At 46.6% G+C, this 15,743-nt stretch overlaps 1 protein-coding gene across 4 annotated transcripts in view; it reads right to left on the bottom strand.

Moving 5' to 3' along the window:
- Positions 1 to 15,743, bottom strand: part of PPP4R3B (protein phosphatase 4 regulatory subunit 3B) — a 130,879-nt gene that overhangs the window by 88,034 nt on the left and 27,102 nt on the right. For all 4 annotated transcript variants that reach the window (XM_063918193.1, XM_063918195.1, XM_063918192.1 and 1 more), the window contains exons 5-6: positions 1,537 to 1,614; positions 1,186 to 1,302 (exon numbers count right to left, since the gene is read on the bottom strand). In XM_063918193.1, coding sequence (XP_063774263.1) covers positions 1,186 to 1,302; positions 1,537 to 1,614 — 195 coding nt within the window. The remainder of the gene's footprint in view (positions 1 to 1,185; positions 1,303 to 1,536; positions 1,615 to 15,743) is intronic.

The raw sequence follows: 15,743 nt of genomic DNA, 5'->3' as shown, positions 1-15,743 counted from the left end.
CCACACACCCTATTTTACATGACCACGCCCCCGTTTCAGCCGCGCATGCACACATATGCCCCCGTAGTCCGGCGTCCTGCTCTCTACAATTTCTAGAGGGAACACTATTGGCTGACATCATATGACTGAATACCAACCAGGGTCCAATGCCTGCACACACGATCCGCTCAGCCTATCTGGGACAAGGACGCCTTATTTAAACCAGCTCTGGCAGGGAACTTATTGCCAGAACTATTTCTCTCCAAAGCCCTGCTACCTGGCAGTTTACCTGCACATCTTTCCCAGTTCTAGTTTATGTGCGTGTGTGTGTGTGTATGTACGTGAAGCTTCACCATCAGCTCCATGCTGTGCACCATACACAGGTCCAACATCAATTGCAGGCTGTGTTCGATACACAAAAAACTCCAACATCAGCAACATTTTTTATTTTTCTGTTTTGCATGCAGTGACAATGCCTGCTGCTTTTGCATGCAGTACACAAATACGGAGTAGTTCTATTTTTACACTGTGATGTAGAGTAGACACATGCAAATTTCCAGACTCTAAGGGGGTGGAATTCAATTAGGTGTGAGTTTGGTGTCTTATGGCAAATGTGTGGCAAATTCGCATTGCGAATCGCATTTGCAATTCAACTCCAAACTCTCATTCCTTTTTCAGAATACATTTGCCTGTTTCTGTCCCTCAGAAGAAGTGAATAGGTAGGGGGGAAATGTTGGGACTTGCTTCAGAACCTCTTGGACCCTTGAACCATGGGAATCTCAGGTGCGCACAAGAAGGCGAGGTGTGCAAATTTATAGGCAAAGTGTGCCTCTTGCAAAATCCCACCTACTTGTAATGTCACCAAAATCTGTACAAACATTTGAATTTGTCCCCCGCGCTGCACAGGCTGGTTTAGCCAGGGGCAGAACTGCACCATCTAGTAGTACTTATACTGGGTACACACTACGTGGTGTGTGCACCCAGCAGATCCTGCGCTGCAGGACCGACCAGGGATGACGCTACCGACCTACTGGAGGGCGCATATCATTGTTACAAACTAGACGATCTACCCAATAGGTCACTCCGATCCGCAGGATTAGGCGACACCGTCTAGTAGTGTGTACCCAGTTTTACTCCTAACTGTAAATGAGGCTCAAAATATCCATTTCAGATAATGAAACATCTGCCAATATCCGAGGTACTTACCATGACAATTTCCAGGGCAGGAAGAATTCCTAGATTTGCCAGTGTTTTGAAAAAAGCATCCCTATTTTGAGGCTGTAATGTCTGGGAAAATGCACAGAATTCTTTGAAAAAATTAACCTACAGAAAAAAAAAATTTCACATAAATGTGTCATTGCAGCAACAATTATTTAGTAAATCACGAACAAAGGAGAAAATAAGGTGTTTATTAAAGGGAGGGTTTGTAGTAGTGGAGAAGTTGCTCATAGCAACCAGAATCTAGCCATTATCTCCACTTCATATACCAAATTTCGTCCAGACACATGGTTAAATACCAAGTGTGGGAATGTAGTAACTTGGAAATCCTTCTCTTACCAATTCACGTCTTTTGTCATCATCGGTAGCTTCATCAGTCAGCTGTGCAAAAACTTCAGACAAAAACTTTTCATCTTCCTGTGTTCGATAAATGAAGTAGCCATTGTGAAAAGAAAGGAAATATAAAAATCTCTAATTACAACTTATTCCAAAGTTACAAATCCAGATATGAAATAAATAAAAATTATGTGGGGGTTCGGAGATCCAACAGCCATGTTTCGGCACTAGATAGGCAACTCGTGTAACAAACTTCTCAGTCACAAGTTGGATAGATGCCAAAGTGCCCTATAAATAATCATCCTGAAAAGCTAGAAGATCTGTTTAAAGGGTCAGAACCCCTAATTATCAGCGTGCGAGTCTCTGGATCTGTATACGAAGTGCTATGATGCAGCAGCCTTTTTCCACGACAAGTTACGTTCTGCTCCGTATACAGACTCAGCCGCACACAGATATACAAACGTTGCATATCAAGTCAATCGGCAGTTTTCTGATGCATCCTAGTCGCATCGCGTTGCAACTAAGAAACACTTATCAGCAAACTACAAAAAATAAAGACACCCCTCGCTAGCAGAGCTCCACAGGATCTGTTGGCTAACTTACGCCAGGCATATCTTGCTGTGTGGTGTATTGAGGCTGGATCAGTGTTTCCCAACAGCAGTCCCTCAAGGCACCCCAACAGTCCAGGTTTTAAGGATATCCATGCTTAGGCACAGGTGAATTAATCTGCACCTCAGTTTTGATTATAGCATATGTGCACCAGCATGGTATTCCCAAAACCTGGACTATCGAGGTGCCTTGAGAACCACATTTGAGAAAACTCTGCGAGATGTATGAGGACACATCTGTACATACATAATCAATGTAACTTGCACACAGAGCTGATGGTTATTTGCAACACATCGGGGGGAATTCAATTGTTTGAAAAGTCGGTTGGGTGTCTGTTTTTTCCTGTCTTTAAGCTAGGAAAAACCAGACACCCAACTGACTTTTCAAACATTTGATTTCCCCCAATTAACTTGATAGTGTAAACAAGATCTTTTTTTTGGGGGGGGGGGGGGGGGAATGGGACCTCATTACAACCTGGAATGTGCAGGCATCAGATGAAAATATACTAAATATACTTTTTTATTCAAACCTAGTTAAGGTTTCAAACACAAGTCACGCCATGCAGTCTTACTGTCATTATACACACACGAATACTTATGCGCATAGATGGCAGATATAGGCTGCAAAACCAAGACTAACTCAATGGAGGCGATTTCATTGTTTTACCATGTGGCTACCAATAGATGGAGCCCAACAGAAGCCATTCAATCCTTGCTATGTTCCGGTGCTAATAATCACGGGGAAGGGGTGGAGGCGGACATTTCAGCTTGCCACCTCCTGATATGGCAAGCTAGATTGTCTGAAAAAAAATTGTCCTGTTTGGGTGCCCAAATATATTCGTTCACAATATATTAGTCACGTTTAGCTGCTTTGCGCAGCAAAACCTGTTGCATTTGGACAGGTCACAAGGGCATCCCCAAAAAATAATTGACTCGCCCCCAATGAGTTGGCTATGTACTATTGGATTCTGCTTTCATATAAACTTCCATGGTCAGGAAGAGAAGAAAAAAAAAAACACACATACTGGAACATTAGCAAAACGGTTGTAATGGCCCTCATACATCTTTAACATGTTTAATTTCCACGATGGATCGCCGATCAGGGAATACGGGGTTTATAACTCACAAAAAAAAAATCCCTGTTACGTCAATGCTGCTACATTTTTTGCATGTGAAAACACAGAACCATTTATCAAATAGCAGGAATCAATGTTATCATGTGGGAAAGACCCCAGAGTAAATGATGGATTCGCCTGCTTATAAATTCACCAGGAACCTGCTAAAAACCGATCAGTTGCATTTTCACAGCTTTAATGAGCGATACAAACTGGATCATCAAACGTCTAATCTATTGTTTACACCTAGTAAAACGTACTCAAAAGTATTAGCTTTGTAATATTCTGGACACAGCATTAAATATATATATTATATATATATATATATATATATATATATATATATATATATATATATATATATATATATATATATATATATATATATATATATAAGAATTTACTTACCGATAATTCTATTTCTCGGAGTCCGTAGTGGATGCTGGGGTTCCCGAAAGGACCATGGGGAACAGCGGCTCCGCAGGAGACAGGGCACAAAAGTAAAGCTTTCCGATCAGGTGGTGTGCACTGGCTCCTCCCCCTATGACCCTCCTCCAAGCCAGTTAGGTACTGTGCCCGGACGAGCGTACACAATAAGGGAGGAATTTTGAATCCCGGGTAAGACTCATACCAGCCACACCAATCACACCGTACAACTTGTGATCTAAACCCAGTTAACAGTATGATAACAGCGGAGCCTCTGAAAAGATGGCTCACAACAATAAAAACCCGATTTTTGTAACTATGTACAAGTATTGCAGATAATCCGCACTTGGGATGGGCGCCCAGCATCCACTACGGACTCCGAGAAATAGAATTATCGGTAAGTAAATTCTTATTTTCTCTATCGTCCTAGTGGATGCTGGGGTTCCTGAAAGGACCATGGGGATTATACCAAAGCTCCCAAACGGGCGGGAGAGTGCGGATGACTCTGCAGCACCGAATGAGAGAACTCCAGGTCCTCCTTAGCCAGGGTATCAAATTTGTAGAATTTAGCAAACGTGTTTGCCCCTGACCAAGTAGCTGCTCGGCAAAGTTGTAAAGCCGAGACCCCTCGGGCAGCCGCCCAAGATGAGCCCACCTTCCTTGTGGAATGGGCATTTACATATTTTGGCTGTGGCAGGCCTGCCACAGAATGTGCAAGCTGAATTGTATTACACATCCAACTAGCAATAGTCTGCTTAGAAGCAAGAGCACCCAGTTTGTTGGGTGCATACAGGATAACAGCAAGTCAGTTTTCCTGACTCCAGCCGTCCTGGAACATATTTTCAGGGCCCTGACAACATCTAGCAACTTGGAGTAGTCCTCCAAGTCCCTAGTAGGTGCAAGGCACCACAATAAGCTGGTTCAGGTGAAACACTGACACCACCTTAGGGAGAGAACTGGGGACGAGTCCGCAGCTCTGCCCTGTCCGAATGGACAAACAGATATGGGCTTTTTTGAGAAAAAACCACCAATTTGACACTCGCCTGGTCCAGGCCAGGGCCAAGAGCATGGTCACTTTTCATGTGAGATGCTTCAAATCCACAGATTTGACTGGTTTTAAACCAATGTGATTTGAGGAATCCCAGAACTACGTTGAGATCCCACAGTGCCACTGGAGGCACAAAAGGGGGTTGTATATGCAATACTCCCTTGACAAACTTCTGGACTTCAGGAACTGAAGCCAATTCTTTCTGGAAGAAAATCGACAGGGCCGAAATTTGAACCTTAATGGACCCCAATTTGAGGCCCATAGACACTCCTGTTTGCAGGAAATGCAGGAAACGACCGAGTTGAAATTTCTTTGTGGGGCCTTCCTGGCCTCACACCACGCAACATATTTTCGCCACATGTGGTGATAATGTTGTGCGGTCACCTCCTTTCTGGCTTTGACCAGGGTAGGAATGACCTCTTCCGGAATGCCTTTTTCCCTTAGGATCCGGCTTTCCACCGCCATGCCGACAAACGCAGCTGCGGTAAGTCTTGGAACAGACATGGTACTTGCTGAAGCAAGTCCCTTCTTAGCGGCAGAGGCCATAAGACCTCTGTAAGCATCTCTTGAAGTTCCGGGTACCAAGTCCTTCTTGGCCAATCCGGAGCCATGAGTATAGTTCTTACTCCTCTACGTCTTATAATTCTCAGCACCTTAGGTATGAGAAGCAGAGGAGGGAACACATACACCGACTGGTACACCCACGGTGTTACCAGAACGTCCACAGCTATTGCCTGAGGGTCTCTTGACCTGGCGCAATACCTGTCCCGTTTTTTGTTCAGACGGGACGCCATCATGTCCACCTTTGGTATTTCCCAACGGTTTACAATCATGTGGAAAAAACTTCCCGATGAAGTTTCCACTCTCCCGGGTGGAGGTCGTGCCTGCTGAGGAAGTCTGCTTCCCAGTTTCCATTCCCGGAATGAAACACTGCTGACAGTGCTATCACATGATTTTCCGCCCAGCGAAAAGTCCTTGCAGTTTTTGCCATTGCCCTCCTGCTTCTTGTGTCGCCCTGTCTGTTTACGTGGGCGACTGCCGTGATGTTTTTCCCACTGGATCAATACCGGCTGACCTTGAAGCAGAGGTCTTGCTAAGCTTAGAGCATTATAAATTTACCCTTAGCTCCAGTATATTTATGTGGAGAAAAGTCTCCAGACTTGATCACACTCCCTGGAAATTTTTTCCTTGTGTGACTGCTCCCCAGCCTCTCGGGCTGGGCTCCGTGGTCACCAGCATCCAATCCTGAATGCCGAATCTGCGGCCCTCTAGAAGATGAGCACTCTATAACCACCACAGGAGAGACACCCTTGTCCTTGGATATAGGGTTATCCGCTGATGCATCTGAAGATGCGATCCGGACCATTTGTCCAGCAGATCCCACTGAAAAGTTCTTGCGTGAAATCTGCCGAATGGAATTGCTTCGTAGGAAGCCACCATTTTTACCAGGACCCTTGTGCAATGATGCACTGTTTTTAGGAGGTTCCTGACTATCTCGGATAACTCCCTGGCTTTCTCTTCCGGGAGAAACACCTTTTTCTGGACTGTGTCCAGAATCATCCCTAGGCACAGCAGACGTGTCGTCGGGATCAGCTGCGATTTTGGAATATTTAGAATCCACCCGTGCTGTTGTAGCAGTATCCGAGATAGTGCTACTCCGACCTCCAACTGTTCCCTGGACTATGCCCTTATCAGGAGATCGTCCAAGTAAGGGATAATTAAGACGCCTTTTCTTCGAAGAAGAATCATCATTTCGGCCATTACCTTGGTAAAGACCCGGGGTGCCGTGGACAATCCAAACGGCAGTGTCTGAAACTGATAGTGACAGTTCTGCACCACGAACCTGAGGTACCCTTAGTGAGAAGGGCAAATTTGGGACATAGAGGTAAGCATCCCTGATGTCCCGGGACACTATATAGTCCCCTTCTTCCTGGTTCGTTATCACTGCTCTGAGTGACTCCATCTTGATTTGAACCTTTGTAAGTGTTCAAAAAAATTTTTTTTAGAATAAGTCTCACCTAGCCTTCTGGCTTCAGTACCACAATATAGTGTGGAATAATACCCCTTTTCTTGTAGTAGGAGGGGTAATTTAATTATCACCTGCTGGGAATACAGCTTGTGAATTTTTTCCCATACTGCCTCCTTGTCGGAGGGAGACCTTGGTAAAGCAGACTTCAGGAGCCTGCGAAGGGGAAACGTCTCGACATTCCAATCTGTACCCCTGGGATACTACTTGTAGGATCCAGGGGTCCTGTACGGTCTCAGCGCCATGCTGAGAACTTGTCAGAAGCGGTGGAACGCTTCTGTTCCTGGGAATGGGCTGCCTGCTGCAGTCTTCTTCCCTTTCCTCTATCCCTGGGCAGATATGATCTTATAGGGACGAAAGGACTGAGGCTGAAAAGACGGTGTCTTTTTCTGCAGAGATGTGACTTAGGGTAAAAACGGCGGATTTTCCAGCAGTTGCCGTGGCCACCAGGTCCGATGGACCGACCCCAAATAACTCCTCTTCCTTTATACGGCAATACACCTTTGTGCCGTTTGGAATCTGCATCACCTGACCACTGTCGTGTCCATAACATCTTCTGGCAGATATGGACATCGCATTTACTCTTGATGCCAGAGTGCAAATATCCCTCTGTGCATCTCGCATATATAGAAATGCATCCTTTAAATGCTCTATAGTCAATAAAATACTGTCCCTGTCAAGGGTATCAATATTTTTAGTCAGGGAATCCGACCAAGCCACCCCAGCTCTGCACATCCAGGCTGAGGCGATCGCTGGTCGCAGTATAACACCAGTATGTGTGTATATACTTTTTATGATATTTTCCAGCCTCCTGTCAGCTGGTCCTTGAGGACGGCCCTATCTATAGACGGTACCGCCACTTGTTTTGATAAGCGTGTGAGCGCCTTATCCACCCTAAGGGGTGTTTCCCAACGCGCCCTAACTTCTGGCGGGAAAGGGTATACCGCCCATAATTTTCTATCGGGGGGAACCCACGCATCATCACACACTTTATTTAATTTATCTGATTCAGGAAAAACTACGGTAGTTTTTTCACATCCCACATAATACCCTCTTTTGTGGTACTTGTAGTATCAGAAATATGAAACACCTCCTTCATTGCCTTTAACGTGTGGCCCTAATAAGGAATACGTTTGTTTATTCACCGTCGACACTGGATTCAGTGTCCCTGTCTGTGTCGACCGACTAAAGTAAACGGGCGTTTTAAAACCCCTGACGGTGTTTTTGAGACGTCTGGACCGGTACTAATTGTTTGTCGGCCGTCTCATGTCGTCAACCGACCTTGCAGCGTGTTGACATTATCACGTAATTCCCTAAATAAGCCATCCATTCCGGTGTCGACTCCCTAGAGAGTGACATCACCATTACAGGCAATTGCTCCGCCTCCTCACCAACATCGTCCTCATACATGTCGACACACACGTACCGACACACAGCACACACACAGGGAATGCTCTGATAGAGGACAGGACCCACTAGCCCTTTGGAGAGACAGAGGGAGAGTTTACCAGCACACACCAAAAACGCTATAATTATATAGGGACAACCTTATATAAGTGTTTTCCCTTATAGCATCTTTTTTATATATTTCTAACGCCAAATTAGTGCCCCCCCTCTCTGTTTTAACCCTGTTTCTGTAGTGCAGTGCAGGGGAGAGCCTGGGAGCCTTCCCTCCAGCCTTTCTGTGAGGGAAAATGGCGCTGTGTGCTGAGGAGATAGGCCCCGCCCCTTTTTCGGCGGCCTCGTCTCCCGCTCTTAACGGATTCTGGCAGGGGTTAAATATCTCCATATAGCCTCCGGAGGCTATATGTGAGGTATTTTTAGCCAAAATAGGTATTCATTTGCCTCCCAGGGCGCCCCCCTCCCAGCGCCCTGCACCCTCAGTGACTGCCGTGTGAAGTGTGCTGAGAGGAAAATGGCGCACAGCTGCAGTGCTGTGCGCTACCTTTAGAAGACTGAGGAGTCTTCTGCCGCCGATTCTGGACCTCTTCTTACTTCAGCATCTGCAAGGGGGCCGGCGGCAAGGCTCCGGTGACCATCCAGGCTGTACCTGTGATCGTCCCTCTGGAGCTGATGTCCAGTAGCCAAGAAGCCAATCCATCCTGCACGCAGGTGAGTTCACTTCTTCTCCCCTAAGTCCCTCGTTGCAGTGATCCTGTTTCCAGCAGGACTCACTGTAAAATAAAAAACCTAAGCTAAACTTTTCTAAGCAGCTCTTTAGGAGAGCCACCTAGATTGCACCCTTCTCGGCCGGGCACAAAAATCTAACTGGCTTGGAGGAGGGTCATAGGGGGAGGAGCCAGTGCACACCACCTGATCGGAAAGCTTTACTTTTGTGCCCTGTCTCCTGCGGAGCCGCTGTTCCCCATGGTCCTTTCAGGAACCCCAGCATCCACTAGGACGATAGAGAAATATATATATATATATATATATATATATATATATATATATATATATATATATATATATATATACATAATTTCTAATAATGTAATGCCTTGTAATTATACACCAATATATCTGTCAGCTGGCGCAATACACACTTAAGGCCCATACACACTGGGTGATTTTGAGCTGAAAGCAGGTCACTTTTGGTGTTTTCAGCTGCTTTCAGCTCAAAGCCGCCCAGTGTGTATGGACAAGCGGTGAGCGCTGATGCGGGCTCCCGCTTCATCAATGGCGGCCACTGTTCATCTATTGATATTACCAGTAGATGAACGGCAGGGTGAGCGGCTTTCCAAAGCGCCCTGCTATGGAAAGCCGCTCACCACCGCTGACATAGCTGGGCAGGGGGGAGAAAGCGCTCAGTGTGTATGCACCGAGCGCTTTTCAGCACAGCGATATCAGCGATCATCACTGTGCATACACGCTGGGCAGAAACGCCCAGTGTGTATGCACTTTAACAAAGAGGATCTGGAACCAGGTTGCTATACTATACAGAACACCGTGCACCGTGAGGCTGTCACACTATACTCTCCTGGGCTGGCATTTTCCAAAACTAAACCGCAGGAGAGCTGCGCAGTAGAGAGGAAATACGCCAGGAGAGAGCACAGTATACACAAGGCACAGTATTGAAGGAGAAAGCACAGGGAAAGACTTTTGCCATGTACACAGTACATAAGTATTATGTACAACTCATGGGAAAAAAATAAAAAATTATATATATATATATTTTAATTTTTTTCTTCAACACATGAAAACTTTGAAATTAGACATTCTTTGATAGGTTTATATCTTCTGATACAGGACAAAGGTCTAATCAAATAGCATGCTTACTGTACCATCCACTGACCTTGCTGCTGTGTATAAGCAAGCACAAGAGGACTCTACATGAATGCACACCACCAGCCTGTGTTCATTGTTAAATAATTAATTCATATTGGGAATAGTAAGTATCTACGAGCCTGCAGTTATGGCTCAGTGTCAGAGTATCCCTTTAATTGTGCGGGCCACCTTGCAATACAGTCCTCCAACCCAGTATCTGTAGCTGCGAGTGAGGTCATCCTGTAGAATCACAATGCAGGCCATCTAGGTCACTTCAGAGCTAAACAGAAAGCCTCTAACCTAGGGGAGAGAATGTGATGGACCAAGGCCTTGGGTGCTGTACAGTTACTGTAGCTAATGCTTATAGGGATCAAGGGTTGTGTTTATATGTGAAAGAACAACGGTTGGCCAAAACCTCTTTAAATAGCTCCAAGATTATGCAATTTGCTTGGTTATATACACACTGAAGAAGTTTCAATTTCGCAATTTAGATATGTAATATTTGGCCTTGCCATCAGCTATAATCCAGTTTGTCATACAAAAAGGCCATTTCAGCAGCTGTGGTAAAGACAAAAGATTTACAGAGAGAAAAAAAAAATAAGATTTTACTCACCGGTAAATCTATTTCTCGTAGTCCGTAGTGGATGCTGGGAACTCCGTAAGGACCATGGGGGATAGACGGGCTCCGCAGGAGACTGGGCACTCTAAAAGAAAGATTAGGTACTATCTGGTGTACACTGGCTCCTCCCACCATGACCCTCCTCCAGACCTCAGTTAGGATACTGTGCCCTGAAGAGCTGACACAATAAGGAAGGATTTTGAATCCCGGGTAAGACTCATACCAGCCACACCAATCACACCGTATAACTCGTGATACTACACCCAGTTAACAGTATGAAATATAACTGAGCCTCTCAACAGATGGCTCAACAATAACCCTTAGTTAGGCAATAACTACATACAAGTATTGCAGACAATCCGCACTTGGGATGGGCGCCCAGCATCCACTACGGACTACGAGAAATAGATTTACCGGTGAGTAAAATCTTATTTTCTCTGACGTCTTAGTGGATGCTGGGATCTCCGTAAGGACCATGGGGATTATACCAAAGCTCCCAAACGGGCGGGAGAGTGCGGATGACTCTGCAGCACCGAATGAGAGAACTCAAGGTCCTCCTCAGCTAGGGTATCAATTTTGTAGAATTTAGCAAACGTGTTTGCCCCTGACCAAGTTGCAGCTCGGCAAAATTGTAAAGCCGAGACCCCTCGGGCAGCCGCCCAAGATGAGCCCACTTTCCTCGTGGAATGGGCTTTTACTGATTTAGGATGCGGCAATCCAGCCGCAGAATGCTCCAGCTGAATTGTGCTACAAATTCAGCAAGCAATAGTCTGCTTAGAAGCAGGAGCACCTATTTTGTTGGGTGCCTACAGGATAAAAAGCGAGTCAGTTTTCCTGACTCCAGCCGTCCTGGAAATATAAATTTTTAAGGCCCTGACTACGTCCAGTAACTTGGAATCTTCCAAGTCCCTAGTAGCCGCAGGCACTACAATAGGTTGGTTCAAGTGAAAAGCTGATACCACCTTAGGGAGAAACTGGGGACGAGTCCTCAATTCTGCCCTATCCATATGGAAAATCAGATAAGGGCTTTTACATGACAAAGCTGCCAATTCTGACACACGCCTGGCCGAAGCCAAGGCCAATAACATGACCACTTTCCACGTGAGATATTTCAAATCCACAGTTTTAAGTGGCTCAAACCAATGTGATTTTAAGAAACTCAACACCACGTTGAGATCCCAAGGTGCCACAGGAGGCACAAAAGGGGGCTGAATATGTAGCACTCCCTTTACAAATGTCTAAACTCCAGGCAGTGAAGCCAGTTCTTTCTGGAAGAAAATCGACAGAGCCGAAATCTGGACCTTAATGGAATTCAATTTTAGGCCCATAGTCACCCCTGACTGTAGGAAGTGCAGAAAACGACCCAGCTGAAATTCCTCTGTTGGGGCCTTCCTGGCCTCACACCACGCAACATTTTCGCCAAATACGGTGATAATGGTTTGCGGTTACTTCTTTCCTGGCTTTTATCAGCGTAGGAATGACTTCTTCCGGAATGCCCTTTTCCTTTAGGATCCGGAATTCAACCGCAATGCCGTCAAACGCAGCCACGGTAAGTCTTGGAACAGACAGGGTCCCTGCTGTAGCAGATCCTGTCTGAGCGGTAGAGGCCATGGGTCCTCTGATATTTCTTGAAGTTCTGGGTACCAAGCTCTTCTTGGCCCATCCGGAACCACGAGTATCGTTCTTACTCCTCGTTTTCTTATTATTCTCAGTACCTTTGGTATGAGAGGCAGAGGAGGGAATACATAAACCGACTGGTACACCCACGGTGTCACTAGAGCGTCCACAGCTATTGCCTGAGGGTCCCTTGACCTGGCGCAATATTTAGTTTTTTGTTTAGGCGGGACGCCATCATGTCCACCTGTGGCCTTTCCCAACGGTTTACCAACAGTTGGAAGACTTCTGGATGAAGTCCCCACTCTCCCGGGTGTAGGTCGTGTCTGCTGAGGAAGTCTGCTTCCCAGTTGTCCACTCCCGGAATGAACACTGCTGACAGTGCTAAGACGTGATTTTCCGCCCATCGGAGAATCCTTGTGGCTTCTGCCATCGCCATCCTGCTTCTTGTGCCGCCCTGTCGGTTTACATGGGCGACTGCCGTGATGTTGTCTGATTGGATCAGTACCGGCTGGTTTTGAAGCAGAGGCCTTGCCAGACTTAGGGCATTGTAAATGGCCCTCAGTTCCAGAATATTTATGTGTAGGGACGACTCCTGACTTGACCAAAGTCCTTGGAAATTTCTTCCCTGTGTGACTGCCCCCCAGCCTCGAAGGCTGGCATCCGTGGTTACCAGGACCCAGTCCTGTATGCAGAATCTGCGGCCCTCTTGAAGATGAGCACTCTGCAGCCACCACAGTAGAGATACCCTGGTCCTTGGAGACAGGGTTATCAGCCGATGCATCTGAAGATGCGATCCCGACCACTTGTCCAAGAGGTCCCACTGAAAGGTTCTTGCATGGAACCTGCCGAATGGAATTTTGCTTCGTAAGAAGCTACCATTTTTCCCAGGACTCGTGTGCAGTGATGCACCGATACCTGTTTTGGTTTCAGGAGGTCTCTGACTAGAGATGACAGCTCCTTGGCTTTCTCCTGCGGGAGAAACACTTTTTTCTGTTCTGTGTCCAGAACCATCCCCAGGAACAGTAGGCGTGTGGTAGGAACCAGCTGTGACTTTGGAATGTATAGAATCCATCCGTGCTGTTGTAGCACTTCCCGAGATAGTGCTACTCCGACCAACAACTGCTCCTTGGACCTCGCCTTTATAAGGAAGTCATCCAAGTACGGGATAATTAAAACTCCCTTTTTTCGAAGGAGTATCATCATTTCTGCCATTACCTTGGTAAAGACCCTCGGTGCCGTGGACAGTCCAAACGGCAGTGTTTGGAATTGGTAATGGCAATCCTGTACCACAAATCTGAGGAACTCCTGGTGAGGATGGTAAATGGGGACATGTAGGTAAGCATCCTTGATGTCCAGGGATACCATGTAATCCCCCTCCTCCAGGCTTGCAAAAACCGCCCTGAGCGATTCCATCTTGAACTTGAATTTTTTTTTTATGTATGTGTTCAAGGATTTCAAATTTCAAATGGGTCTCACCCGAACCGTCCGGTTTCGGTACCACAAACAGTGTGGAATAGTAACCCCGTCCTTGTTGAAGTAGGGGCACCTTGACTATCACCTGCTGGGAATACAACTTGTGAATTGCCTCTAGCACAGCCTCCCTGCCTGAGGGAGTTGTCGGCAAGGCAGATTTGAGGAAACGGCGGGGGGGAGACGCCTCGAATTCCAGCTTGTACTCCTGAGATACTACTTGAAGGATCCAGGGATCCACCTGTGAGCGAGCCCACTGATCGACGAAATTTTTGAGGCGGCCCCCCACCGTACCTGGCTACGCCTGTGGAGCCCCCGCGTCATGCGGTGGACTCAGAGGAAGCGGGGGAAGAATTTTGATTCTGGGAACTGGCTGACTGGTGCAGCTTTTTCCCTCTTCCCTCGTCTCTGTGCAGAAAGGAAGCGCCTTTGACCCGCTTGCTTTTCTGAAGCCGAAAGGACTGTACCTGATAATACAGTGCTTTCTTAGGCTGTGAGGAAACCTGAGGTAAAAAATTTTCTTCCCAGCTGTTGCTGTGGATACGAGGTCCCAGAGACCATCCCCAAACAATTCCTCACCCTTATAAGGCTCTATGTGCCTTTTAAAGTCAGCATCACCTGTCCAGTGTCGGGTCTCTAATACCCTCCTGACAGAATGGACATTGCATTAATTCTGGATGCCAGCCGGCAAAATATCCCTCTGTGCATCCCTCATATATAAGACGACGTCTTATGTTCGCAAAATAGTATCCCTGTTTGACAGGGTTACAGACCAAGCAGCAGCAGCACTATCTGCAGGTCTCAGTCTAGTACCTGAGTGTGTAAATACAGACTTCAGGATAGCCTCCTGCTTTTTATCAGCATGTACCTTCAAAGTGGCCGTATCCTAAGACGGCAGTGCCACCTTTTTTGACAAACGTGTGAGCGCCTTATCCACCCTAGGGGATATCTCCCAGCGTAACTTATCCTCTGGCAGGAAAGGGTACGCCATCGGTAACTTTTTAGAAATTACCAGTTTCTTATCGGGGGAACCCACGCTTTTTCACACTTCATTCACTCATTTGATGGGGGAACAAAACACTGCCTGCTTTTTCTCCCCAAACATAAAACCCTTTTTTAGTGGTACTTGGGTTAATGTCAGAAATGTGCAACACATTTTTTATTGCCGGGATCATGTAACGGATGTTCCTAGTGGATTGTGTATATGTCTCAACCTCGTCGACACTGGAGTCAGACTCCGTGTCGACATCTGTGTCTGCCATCTGAGGGAGCGGGCGTTTTTAAGCCCCTGATGGCCTTTGAGACGCCTGGGCAGTCGCGGGCTGAGAAGCCGGCTGTCCCATAGCTGTTACGTCATCCAGCCTTTTATGTAAGGAGTTGACACTGTCGGTTTATACCTTCCACCTATCCATCCAAGCTGGTGTCGGCCCCACAGGGGGCGACATCACATTTATCGGCATCTGCTCTGCCATCACATAAGCCTCCTCATCAAACGTGTCGACACAGCCGTACCGACACACCGCACACACACACACAGGGAATGCTCTGACTGAGGACAGGACCCCACACAGCCCTTTGGGGAGACAGAGAGAGAGTATGCCAGCACACACCAGAGCGCTATATAATTTTGGGATTAACACTATATTGAGTGAATTTTTCCCAATAGCTGCTTGTATATACAATATTGCGCCTAAATTTTGTGGCCCCCCCCTCTCTTTTTAACCCTTTGAGCCTGAAAACTACAGGGGAGAGCCTGGGGAGCTGTCTTCCAACTGCACTGTGAAGAGAAAATGGCTCCAGTGTGCTGAGGGAGAAGCCCCGCCCCTTTTCAACTGACTTTCTCCCGCTTTTTCTGGAATACTGGCAGGGGTAATTTTACATCTATATAGCCTCTAGGACTATATATGAGGTAGATTTGCCAGCCAAGGTGTCATATATTGCCCTCAGGGTGCCCCCCCCAGCGCCCTGCACCCATCAGTGACCGGAGTGTGAGGTGTACATGAGGAGCAATGGCGCA

Source organism: Pseudophryne corroboree, chromosome 4, assembly GCF_028390025.1.
Source record: "Pseudophryne corroboree isolate aPseCor3 chromosome 4, aPseCor3.hap2, whole genome shotgun sequence".
NCBI lineage: Eukaryota > Metazoa > Chordata > Amphibia > Anura > Myobatrachidae > Pseudophryne > Pseudophryne corroboree.
This window is presented reverse-complemented; position numbering and strand designations above follow the sequence as displayed.